General features: G+C 40.4%; 1 protein-coding gene across 1 annotated transcript in view; it reads right to left on the bottom strand.

Annotated features, from left to right (window-relative positions):
* tnr (tenascin R (restrictin, janusin)) overlaps positions 1-12,217 on the bottom strand; it is a 191,891-nt gene that overhangs the window by 12,443 nt on the left and 167,231 nt on the right. The window contains exons 23-26 of the mRNA XM_010794446.1: positions 6,163-6,293; positions 2,325-2,457; positions 792-943; positions 480-576 (exon numbers count right to left, since the gene is read on the bottom strand). Of these exons, the coding sequence (XP_010792748.1) occupies positions 480-576; positions 792-943; positions 2,325-2,457; positions 6,163-6,293 (513 nt within the window). The remainder of the gene's footprint in view (positions 1-479; positions 577-791; positions 944-2,324; positions 2,458-6,162; positions 6,294-12,217) is intronic.

Raw genomic sequence — 12,217 nt, 5'->3', positions numbered from 1 at the left:
CTGTAAAAAGCACGACCAATCATCTGAGCCGGCCCGGCTAAAATAACTGGATGGCCGACCTGCCTGTCAGCCTTCCATCTGTGCACAAACTTATCTCGTGCCCTCATTGGTCATGTGCGCGTTCGTGTGTGTTGGAGGAGGGGCTCTGTAAGGAAGTGGCAGATTTTTTCCGGTTGTGTATTTTCAAATTCTAGCGCACTCGAGCTGGTTTCTCCAAAATTACCTACCCCACCTTTAACATCAGCCTGCAGCCTAGAAAATGTAGATACTTGAAACTTGAACTAGGCAGTAGCATACTTGACCTTATTACCTTAATTTCATAATACACCTGTGTTCCAGCATCATCATCATCATGTCTATTTTACCCAGCAAGATAAGCTAGGGCAGATAAAGTGGACATGATGCGTGGATAATCTTTGTATTTGAAAGTACTCCCTGGGACTCTCTCTAGATTAATTATCTGAGATTAAGACTCTTACCAAGCCAGAATTCATCCTCCAGGTTTCCGAAGCCAACACGATAGTCACTCCACTTCCTGGAAAAGTCTGTGAGTCCGTTTTGACGACGCTGGAAAACCTGAACACAAAAATATAACAATGTGACAAGATCAGAAAAATACAATTTACAAATAGACATGCAACTTAAATGTTCAGACAAGATAAGTCAGTACTGTGACTAAAAGGACCTTCAGTACTGTGTAGTCAATCAAAACCTCCTCTGTCTTTTTTACCTTTACAGTTTATTGCATTATAGTGAACCAAATGCTTTAGAAATGCTTCAGAGCTACTTACAATCCAGCCTCCTTCATCAGTGGTCATGTCACAGAACACCTGCACCCCCTGGCTGGGGTCTCTGTTGATGTAGATGGTGTAGACCCCGCTCAGAGTCTCTCCATTCAGCAGGTGTTGGGCACAATTCTGAGGCGTTGCAAATAGACGACTCCCTGGAGATAAGCAGAAGAGGACCCATTATAATTTGCTTGTTTTTGTCCAATCTTTTGTAGAGTTATCCGTAGACGGTACAGGAAAACGTTCTATTTTCTTTTAAAGCTGCAATCATTTGGATTTTTATATCAACAGAGTAAACACCTATTTGCTTAAAGATCAAAAGCCATGGATAATCATTTACCGCTTTGTTGTTGCCCTCAGCGCAACAACAAAGCCCTTCACTGAAAACACTGTTTTGTTTACAGCCCATAACTTTAGTTTTTAGCAGACAGTTGTTTTAGTGGACAAGCTCTGATAAACCAGCTGTATGCTATCTGCCTCAAATTATAGATGTAGCTGTTAAAGAGCCAATTACCCTCAGGAGAGAAGAGACAAATAAAAGTAGAGCAAATATTGATTCGACATTCATCAGGCCACCAGAAACACGGCTCTAAATAAAGGTTAATGTTGCTCCATTTCCGTTGGATGTGTGTACTATTAAGTTTCCTATATATAATTTACAAGGTAACACATTCTAATAGGGTGTTTACAGCTTATCCTGCGGCCTCTGTGTTAGTTACATTAATGCAAAAGGAATAGATGCACGGTACAAAAACATTAAAACAAATCTAAACACAACATTTTAACCATGTTGCATTTTCAAAACAGTTGCTAGACTGTTTCGTAGTTTTGCTCCTTGAACAGATTGAATGTCAAAATCAGCTTTTGCGTCAGGAAATATGACAGCTACAGTTTTTAGTGTGTTGATTTAACTGGTCTGCTGGCGTCTTATAACAAGTTCATTAAGCAGGGAAGAAGCATGACCATGTTCAAAATAAGCTTTCATTTGGAATAGCTTTTGAAGCTTTCGAAGTGTCCAAAAAACATCAATTAAAAGTTTAAGATTAGAGTAAAACTGAACCTGCAAAGCTTTCATTTAACTGCCAAGTTCACTGCTGAGTTTAAATGATAGATATTAATATTTACTTTTGGCATGCTCACATAATTGTTCAAGTTATTGGCAGCTTCATAATGCTTCCTAACCCTTGTTTGAGTGACAGATCCAGAGTCTAATTATACACTGGGCAGAACATTGAAGATTAGAGCACTCTGTTCAGCTGTAGGATCGTAGACAGCCAAGCTGCAGGTGCAGCCTAATGGGAAGTCTCCATACACACAGGAAATGGAGATTATAATTGTGTCTGACGTTGGGGACACATTACTGTGCACCTTTGTTACGGTGACAGAAATGTGAAATGCTGTGCAAGATGGGGAAACAAATCGGGCCAAGAAAAGTCACCCTGTTAGAATCTCTTTCCAAGTTTAAAGCAAATAATACAAACACATGGTGTGTGTGTGTGTGTATATGTGAGGGGGTTGTGTGTGTGTGTACTGTACCTGTAGTGAAGGTAGTGGACACTACAGCGCTGGTGTCAAGTCCTCTAGCAGCCTGGAGCTTCACTGTGAACTCTGTGGTCTCTGCCAGACCCTCCAGACGAATCCATGTGTCCTCTGAATCCAGTATCAGCTCCTAATATACACACACACACACACACACACACACACACACACACACACACACACACACACACACACACACACACACACACACACACACACACACACACACACACACACACGGTCAAATATATTAGATTGAGACGTTGTATTATACAAAGCAATAATTCAATGTGATTTCTGTGTAAACCTCAGGGTAGAAAACTAATGACACAAGAGTCCCAACCAGTCACAGATAAAACATTGAATTTTGCTTGTGAGTTTTCAAAAGACTTTTTTTGGCAACAAAGAGACCTTCAGGCTATTTTTGTTCAGGAAACACACGGCAGCTTGCTTTGTGTTCTAGTAGCACGATGTTATGTCAAACTGGTGACTCAAAAAGGTGAGGAGGAAATTAGATGGATTGTAATAAGGATATAAGTTAATTTAAATACTGTATAGGTGAATTGGTATAAGTTAGCTGTTAGCATATATGAAACATTTGGCAGTTCTTTTTATTGTAGATGATTTCTTTCTCACACAAATCTTTTGTTCTGTAAAATGGTGGCGTCTTGTACTTCCTTGTAAGATAGACTGGATGTTTGGCATGACAAATAAATAACTAAGTAGTAAGTCTTGGACATGAAGAAAGGGACTAAGCCATATACAATATAATAGGGTCTTATTGGACAGCCAAGTTGAGACGCTACGAAGGAATCAGGAAATAAACATTTATATTTATGTTAAAGAAGTCATAAAAGTACACGAGACAGTTACTTCCCTCTGTTAGTGAACATGTTTCTTTCGTTGAGCTGTGACAGGTTTCTTAGATCAGACATAAATCGCTCAGTGCTCGCACTACGCCTGTATTGGTATGCATGTATGTTACAGTTTGCCCTGGATACACATTAAATATGAAGAAGAAAGAATGAAATATTCAGCAAGTTTTGAAAAAGTAATCACACATTTCCATGCAATGTGTCTACGTGAATTATGCATGGCAGCAGCTGGTAAATGTTGTCTCTCCGTCTCAGAGGATCTAACATATTCCCTCCATGTTTCTAGGGTCAATATAGGATTTTCATGGAAAGCAAAAACACCTTGTTTTCTAAAACATACCTTTATACAGTAACCCAATTAACAATTGTTTGTGTGTGGTCGATGTTTGGTGGATTTGTATTCATCCTTGTGCGTGTTTGAATAGGGAGAACTTTATTATTCTAGGCACCAAAATAACCACTAGTGATACATGCATTTACAAACTGGTAAGTAAATGTTAATGAGATCAAAAATGAATCTCGTTGCTACTGTGTGTAATTTACAAGTCCATTATCTCCTTAAGAGAGAGCGAGATGAACAGCTGCAAGGCTCAGGAATATGTGTTTAGGTTACAGCCAAGATGAACCTCAAGTAGAGGCAACAGGAGGAGAATCTCTCAATGAGCACTTCAATCTGTGGCCACAGCGGTCGGTTTGGCTCTGAATTGAATGTGTTGTGACTCATTTCCTTTTCAAACACAATGAATGTGGCACTTGTTATTGAGGCAGCTCACTGTGGAGAACAAAGAATTGAATGAAATTTAAAAGAACATTATTAAAGGTGGCGAGGAGAGTGAGACAAAAAGAAACATGTTCATACTCCATCTAACACAATCTTACAGATTTAAACACATTTTCTTTATAAATGATCAAAGCTTTATCAAAAATGTAGTTATCTTTGGGGGTTTTCTTCTTGAAAATATGAAAGAAATACTTAAGCCGCAAACTGTTAAGGAGCTATGGGCCTACAGTGGGCCAGAGCCAACATCTATACACACCGATATGACATTAGCTGCTAACTTTTTGAGCTGTAAAAGGTGCTGCATATGACCAGCTAATGAGCTATCCAGCCTGCAAACTGACGTTAGCAATGCATCATTCTTCTTTCAGTGGCCAATTGAGCAACTGAGACAATTAAGCTGAATACATGTCTACATTTGATAGGAAGCATACAGTATCGTCAAAGGTAATGTGTGTTTTTCAAAGTAATATTAATAATAATAATAAACTATATTTCTATAGCGCTTTTCTTGTAACCCAAAGATGTGGAGGGGGGGGGGCTTATGGATACAGAGTTTGAAGAGGTGGTTTTTGGAGTGGACTGGAACAGGTGAGGGGGTGAGAGAGTCACGGAGGTCTTGGGGGAGGGAGTTCCAGAGCTTCGGGGCTGCCAAAGAGAAGGCTCTATCCCCAAAGCTCCGGAGTTTGGCCTTGGGGATGGAAAGCAAACCAGCTGAGGTGGATCTGAGGGACCGGGGTGGTTGGTAGAGGATGAGGTCTTGGTAAAGTCTGTTGCTCTTGTTCTATTTAGCAGGCTGCTGTCTGGTTGTAAGTCAGAATGCCTATGATAAAAAAGTGTTTTATGCAAATATGATTTATAAGAAACTACATTATTGGCTGTATGAAAACAAGAGTGTTTTGATAGCATTAAAAAGAAAGCTCCATAATGAAACCTAACTGTTAGATATGAAGTTCTACCTTTTGGTATTGATTTGTATGCTGCGTGTTTGTGTATTATGCAGATATGTATGTCGTAGGAGAACAATAATTGTGAAAAATGTTATTTCTCTTTAGCATGCAAATGTATACAGAGTCTTGGAAATGGCATATCAAAATGTTGATTTAAAAGTATTCTTGTGTAAACGCCATTACATTTCTAGGGAACATTTTTCTTTTGAAACAAACCATTGTTTCGGAAAATAGAGGAAAAGGCAGAACGAGGGATGAATATCAAGAAAATTATATTAAGAAGAATGCTGATGGCACTTATAATAAAAACAAATGGGATACTGTTGCATTCTTTGTACATGAGTGACACCCGATGGTCAACCACAAAGCAGTACTACACATTCAAGCTCAGTGTGTGTGTGTGTGTGTGTGTGTGTGTGTGTGTGTGTGTGTGTGTGTGTGTGTGTGTGTGTGTGTGCCTGACATTGGGTCTTGAAGGGGACAGTCTTTGAACATCTGGTTTCATGTGTGTGCTTGTGTGTAGGACACCTAATTGCCAATAAAAGGGAGGCTGTTGCAGAGCATCATGGGAAATGGTTCTAGTCAATTCGATAACAGGCGTGGTGCGTTCTACACAGAGCTTACTAATGTGCTTTATTACCATGAATCGGCCACATGAAAATATTTAATCAAAATAAACAATGGCTCTACTGAGACACATTCAAGTTACATCTTCATTAGACAGCCACTTCCCCTTCATGATTCCCTGGTGTGTGTGTGTGTGTGTGTGTGTGTGTGTGTGTGTGTGTGTGTGTGTGTGTGTGTGTGTGTGTGTGTGTGAATCAATCTGTGTGTCCCCGAACGCTTGCACTCAATATCAAGGGATTACATGATTAAAAGATATAATTTGGATTTTGAAAAGTTGTGATTTACCTTTCCAGAACATTGTTCAACTCTGTAACAATAGGTTCAATAAACTGGGAACATGTTCTTCTTTGCAGAAATCCAAGAAGGTGTTGTCAATGTGCGTCTAATATCTGCAGTTTCTATTTTCAGGTGATTGGATTAGCAAAAGTACAGTTTATCTCCCGGACACATGATTGCAAATGTTTCATGGATACCCAACAGGAATTTAGAAGAAAGAAAGCAGATAAGGAAACCTCAGATAAAACTTTAACATACATGTAAATACAGTATAACAGATATGAGATAACAGACACAGTTGAGACAGTTCTGCTGGGTGCACTACATACTTTGCGGCTGCCGTCCGTTGCCTTGTAAGTGAGCATGTAGTTGTCAATTTCTGCGAGTGGTGGTTGCCAGGAGATGAGAGCGCTGCGGTGATTCACCTCACTGGCAGTCAGATTCAGGGGCGCGTCCATGGCTGACAGAGAGAAAAAAAACATACCAATTAAGTTCCAAATAAGGAATGCTTTCAGGACATTTTCTACATCTTCTGATTACTGTAGTTATCAAATAATGATTGAGCTGTTGAATTGTCCAACTCAACTTCTTACAAAGTATTTATATCAATTATACACATTGCAATTTCGCTTTTTATAGATGCTCAGTTGTCATGGTGGAATGAGTGAATGTCTGGGGTTGAAAAAAAAAATGCGGAAGAAAATGGGTGGGCAACGGATCTATTTTAAACACAATAACATAGATTTATCTCTTTACTTTAAGAAAAATATGTTCTCTGTTGGGGAAATATTTTCCAAGGTCCATAACTTTGACCCAGTGTATCAGTTCAAACTGACTGAGCACACGCACCTGTAACCTTGGCTGCTGTGCTCTCAGTGTTCTTTCTCCCTGTTCCTGCCTGTTGGCGTCAGCTGATAGAGGCGTTATCATTCTATCTTGTTATGCAGCATGTTGATCATTCTCTCAGAACTAGCTGAATACATGGGTCTGGGGTAGAGTTCTTCAGAATTGACGTGGCAACTCTACCGTGAAGTCAGAACCTCTGGCTCTTGGACTTGTGATGTGAATTCTCCGGCTGAAGCTCCTAAATAAACCATCAGTGTTTGACATCAAAGCTATTGCTCTTCCCGTGTCTCCTTCATGAGTCGGTGACTCCCACTGCATTGCTACACAGAAGTTTCCCCCACATTCTCATTCCTACCATCTGAAGAGTGCCCACTAGTTTGAAAATGGAGGATTCCATTAATTGTTTGGTAGCAATGAGCTGCTAGTAGCTTAAGGGCAAAACAGCACCTCTCCATGTACAAGTCCACAATCTACTTGGAGTTGAAAAGCAGGTCTATATAAAGTTAGTTTTTCTTAGCGTTTTAAACTAAATACTTGATTCTGCAAGCCACATCAGCGGACAGCTGACTTGAGGCTGTGGATTGGCTCATATGGGGTCAACATTTCTGTAATATTGCCTCTGAAGGCCAAATCCTGTGAGCTTTAAAGGGATTTGTAAACCAAATCAAAACAAAGAGTTATTGCAGAGAAGCCATGATTGGGGTTATTTGATGTTGTGAGTAAAGACCTTACAGCCTGAACTACTTTGAGGTGAGATGTATAGTTGATGGCGGAAATGAGGAAGTGGTAGCAGTCAAGTTTTTAACATACTGTAGTTGTGTGAATGACATTTTCTAGGTCAGAGTGTGAGAGCATTGTTTCAATCCTGGAGATGGTTCTTATTTAAAGGAAGCCGGATCGGACAACTTCTTTTTGATCTGTGGTTCAAAGCTTTCATTTGAAAGAAATAGTACTTCCGCGTTTTGGCAGAAGACTTTTCATTAGCAAACAAAGCACCGCTGATATATGCAAACACTGATCTGCATGCATTATGCATAGCACAATTGGAAACTCTTCCGGAACATGTACCAAATGTGCTGATAATTTATGTTCTTGCTTTATTCCATTTTATTTCAAATCTTTTTTTCTTTTGCACCCCTGAATGAGGCTATCTGGCCGCACTACAGAAAACCAAAACCTTATTGGACCTTTCTCTGAGGTTGGCTCTCCTGCTGTTCTGCCTTGGCCAGATTTTTCTCTCTCTGGACAGAACCAGCAAGAGATGCAACAAAGCGTCAATGACCCCAACCTTCCCACAAACCTCTCTTTCTTTGATTAAATAAACCAGACAAAAGCTATGCCATAACTGCTGAAGGTCATCTTGAATGGATCTCTTTATTTCCATTTTCTTTGCAACTTGTACCAAAAGTGTGATGCTGCCAGAAGCAATAATACATATTATTGTTCCCTTAAACACATCTGATAAAGAGACCATGTGAACCATGTGCAAACCAAAGCATTGGCCTGTATCTTAATATTTCTCTTTATTTCTTTATAGAATTTGTGCGTTTATTTGATACTTTGACAGTGCAGGCGTTAGATTTCCACAACCTTGAATACACATTAAACTATTGACATCTGCATACAAATCAGTTGTTTGACATGTTTTCGTGTAATTGTTGTAGACCATTTTACCAATGTTGATGATAGTGCCAATGTTGATAGAAACATAGAAATAATGTCATCCATGTTGTGTATCATTGATGTGATTTATAGATTTTGGACAATGCCAGTCTATGTCACAGGGGAATGATCTATGCTAGGCTTTGACTACAAAGGCAACACCTCTCAGTAACAAATATATATTCGGGCTTTGGTCTTATGATAGGTAGATTAGGAGTATAATATTACCAGACGTATCCATAATGCATGAAAACCAAGCTCGGTAATATGGTCCTCATTAGGGATGAAAGCCATTGGAACAAAAAGGAACATTAAAAAAATAATAATCTCTCCATCAGTTATCCTAAATCCCCACAGGACTGAGAGAGAGGAGCAGACAGACACTTTTCCATGTTTAGTCACAGTGTATCCCCGCTTCAAAAGCATTCAAGCCCTTGATCGGTAAGCCCACCCAAGTTTTACCGCACATTACATCACATCCAAGTATATTCTTGGTGCCTGCACAGTTTGAACAAGGCTTGATTATAGTCTGTCTTGAGACCTTAACCAGATCACAAGCAGACTCACCTCAGTTTCCCCACCTTACATCACCCTGTTTTAGTCAATATCTGATCTTCCGACATGGTGGCAGAAGCATTGACACGCTGTAACCTCAATTGAGAGCTTGATGGAAAATAGACGACCTTCATTTTGAAAACATCAGTTTCCAGGAGTTACATCATGGGTCTGGGGCACATTGTCAGCAAACAGCAGTCTTAGCATGGGAGGCAGGGACTGAAACAAGTGAAGTGCTCCACTTTGTGTTATGTGCAATCCAATGTCCCCACGGTGAAGACAAGATAAAGATGTCTACTAACATGCCTGTCCCTTTCTGTGATTTCTTTTTCGACGTGAGACTTTTGTAAACAGTCTGAACTTGTAACTTCTTCGGAGTACTTCTCCCTAACTTTTAGCTAAACAACTCACCCCTAACTGAACTCAGATTTTACACAACTCCCCACACGCACATACAAAATCCCCAAACACACACTGTCTTCTAATTTAAATACTTGTCTGCGTGCACATTTGGAAGGATCAATGACAGCTGGGTAATTAACAGCACGTACCGCCTTGATAACCTCCTGAATTAAGTGGGGTGCTTCCTTTAGGAGACAGTGATAGGCAGATTCACATTGTGTGGCGGGGGGATTTAGAGAGAGTGACAGAAATGGAACAAAGAGTTTTTTTTAGGAGCGCCAGGCTGAGCTTGGAGATGAACACAGCACAGTGCACATTGTGCTGAAGTTCTCTCTCCTGCACCTTCTCAGCTTTATTGACCTGGTCTGCATCACTTCTCTGCCTTTCTTCCTCCTCTTCTTTTGTCTGTTTCCTCCTATTCCCAAAACAATCTGCGGTCTTCCTCTCCTTCATTCTCTTATCACTTCTTATCTCCATTGGTGCTTGTGTTTCTCTCTCCTTCCCATCCTTTGTCCACTTCTATTCTTGCTTATCTGACAGGCTGCCATTCTAACTCGATGTGCTCGAGAGTGAACTAGAGTTTATCTTTTTGTTCTTGTCCTCCTTCTGCTTGGTGTACACTGCTGCTATGTTATGCACGCATGGGAGATAGGTGAGAGAAAGAAGAGCCAGAAGGGGGCATTCCTTAAAAAAGGATGGCCAGCAAACAGCTTTATCTTTCTGTCCATCACTTTCTCTTAATTAACTAAATAAAACAGTTTCCTTATCCTGTTCTCACTGACGCTCTCCCTCCAATTCAACCTTTCCATGGCGTGCGCCCAGGCAGGTGAGCAGGTGTCGGGTGTTACAGGCAGCTCTGAAGCTCCATTTTCAGGCGAGGCAGTTTGAACAATGGTATTGAGATGAATGGATTTGGCTTCATCTAATGTCTCATTAACACGCTGTGTAAACAAAGGGAAAGTAAAAAAAAGAACACACACAGGGCAGCAGATGGGAAGGGCAGCATGGGCAGCAGTAATTTGTTGTAGAACGACAGAGGAAGTTATTCTTCTGGAGAGGGAAACACAACTCTATGCCAATTTGCAAGTGAATCATTCTGCCTGAATGATGTATAGGTAACTCCTTTGAATAAATGAAGCCCATTGAAGTGAACACAATGCTGCTTGGATGAGCCTGACAGATTGTAGTTTGATGTTACGCCTTGTTATTTTTCTGTAAGAACACTCAAGAGCCTTGATTAGTGTCATGGCCAATATTAAAGAGCCAAAAGGAGCCTGACAACCACCATCAATGAGGATTACTTCAAACTTCTGCATACACTATAGCGTTTGAGAGCACTTCCCTCCACCGAGGTTCTTCTTCAGACGAGTAGTTTGTTTAATTTATTCACCTAACAAACCAGGTTTCTTTGTCTTGTTTTATAAGTTTAAAACAAGAACAAAGACGACGCCTCAATGTCATACATTTTCTTCTGCCTTTCTTCAGTTTGTCGCTTACTCCCTTTGCTTTTGTATATTCTTTTTGCATCCTCATTCTCTTATTACAGGGCAGATGATCAAGCGAAGATATCTCATCAAGCCATTGATTCCATCCATGGCACCCAAGGATTGTTTCATATCTTATTAGTTTAGTCAATTTCTTTTATAAACTGCTTTCAAATATTGTGTGGGAACAGTAAGTTAATAGGCTCAACTCAATAAACCTTTTTGTATTTTAAACTGTTTGCAAACAAACATTCAAAACCTACTTTCAACTGACAGTGATATAGTGATATTAAAACAAACAAACACATGAATGATGAATCCTACGTCATCCCAAACATTATTACCGTAATAAGGCCTTGCCGGTCTATTTCTGGTTGTTTTGGCTTTATCTATTCCTCCTAATATGACATTTGAAACATCTTTGTAAAATGGATACCATATCAGAGAATATGGAATAAATGAATACCTAAATAAAATCAAAGGCAGCTCGCTCAGTACTTGGTGAACATCTCCAGCCAGAGCTCAGTGATCTGCCCGCAGCGCAGATCTCTGCTGCTTCCAAAACTTGCCGAGCACTTCTCCGTGGGCTCAGACATATCTGAGGGAGGAGAGGTCCCGGCGCTGCAGGCTTATTGAGACACCCGTAGCAAAAGCCCTTATCTTCCAGCCCTATGGCTAAATAACAGCTGATGGAGAGTCAAGCTGTCTTACTCTGTGTTGATCTCCTGAGGCGTGGAGGCCAGACAACGAAACAACTCTGAGATGTGGTTAAGAGTCTTGGAAATCCACAAAGAAACTCCTCACTAAAAAACGGAATGGCTGAGAGGGTCTTGGACACATTTTGATAGGAGCCAGACGCATTGCTTGTACTCCTCTCCTCTCTTTGTGCCGTGTGGAGAGACCATCCGGACAGAAAGAGCATCACTGACCCATCAACTCTTCTCCATCACGCCTTTGCGTTTGCACATCTGCTACAGTACACACCAGATGGACCACGAATGATTGCCCTCTCAAATAACCAATATTTCAACTGTTATAAAAGAATATGTATATATTAGGGCCGGGACTTTAACGCGTTAATTAAGATTAATTAATTACACAAAAATTAACGCATTTTAATCGCACTTATTTTTGCACCGCGGAACGTTTCTCACTGGATGAGTTTCAGGGGTACCGATTATACTGGAGCACCAACTAACGTTCATGACTTCAAACAACAACAAACCACAGTGAACAATAGTCAAACATGAACGAAGAAGCTGATGAGACCGCTTGGTTGGCCCCGTGGCCGTGGATGGGACATTTTGTTTTAAAAAACGGACGGATGGAAGCATCGATAAGAGCACGGTTGTTTGCAAATTATGCAAAAAGGAATTTGCATATCACCGCAGCACATCAAGCCTCAAGTATCACCTCAATGCAAAACCTATAGCAG

Source organism: Notothenia coriiceps, unplaced genomic scaffold, assembly GCF_000735185.1.
Source record: "Notothenia coriiceps isolate Sejong01 unplaced genomic scaffold, NC01 NC01_scaffold00037244, whole genome shotgun sequence".
NCBI lineage: Eukaryota > Metazoa > Chordata > Actinopteri > Perciformes > Nototheniidae > Notothenia > Notothenia coriiceps.
This window is presented reverse-complemented; position numbering and strand designations above follow the sequence as displayed.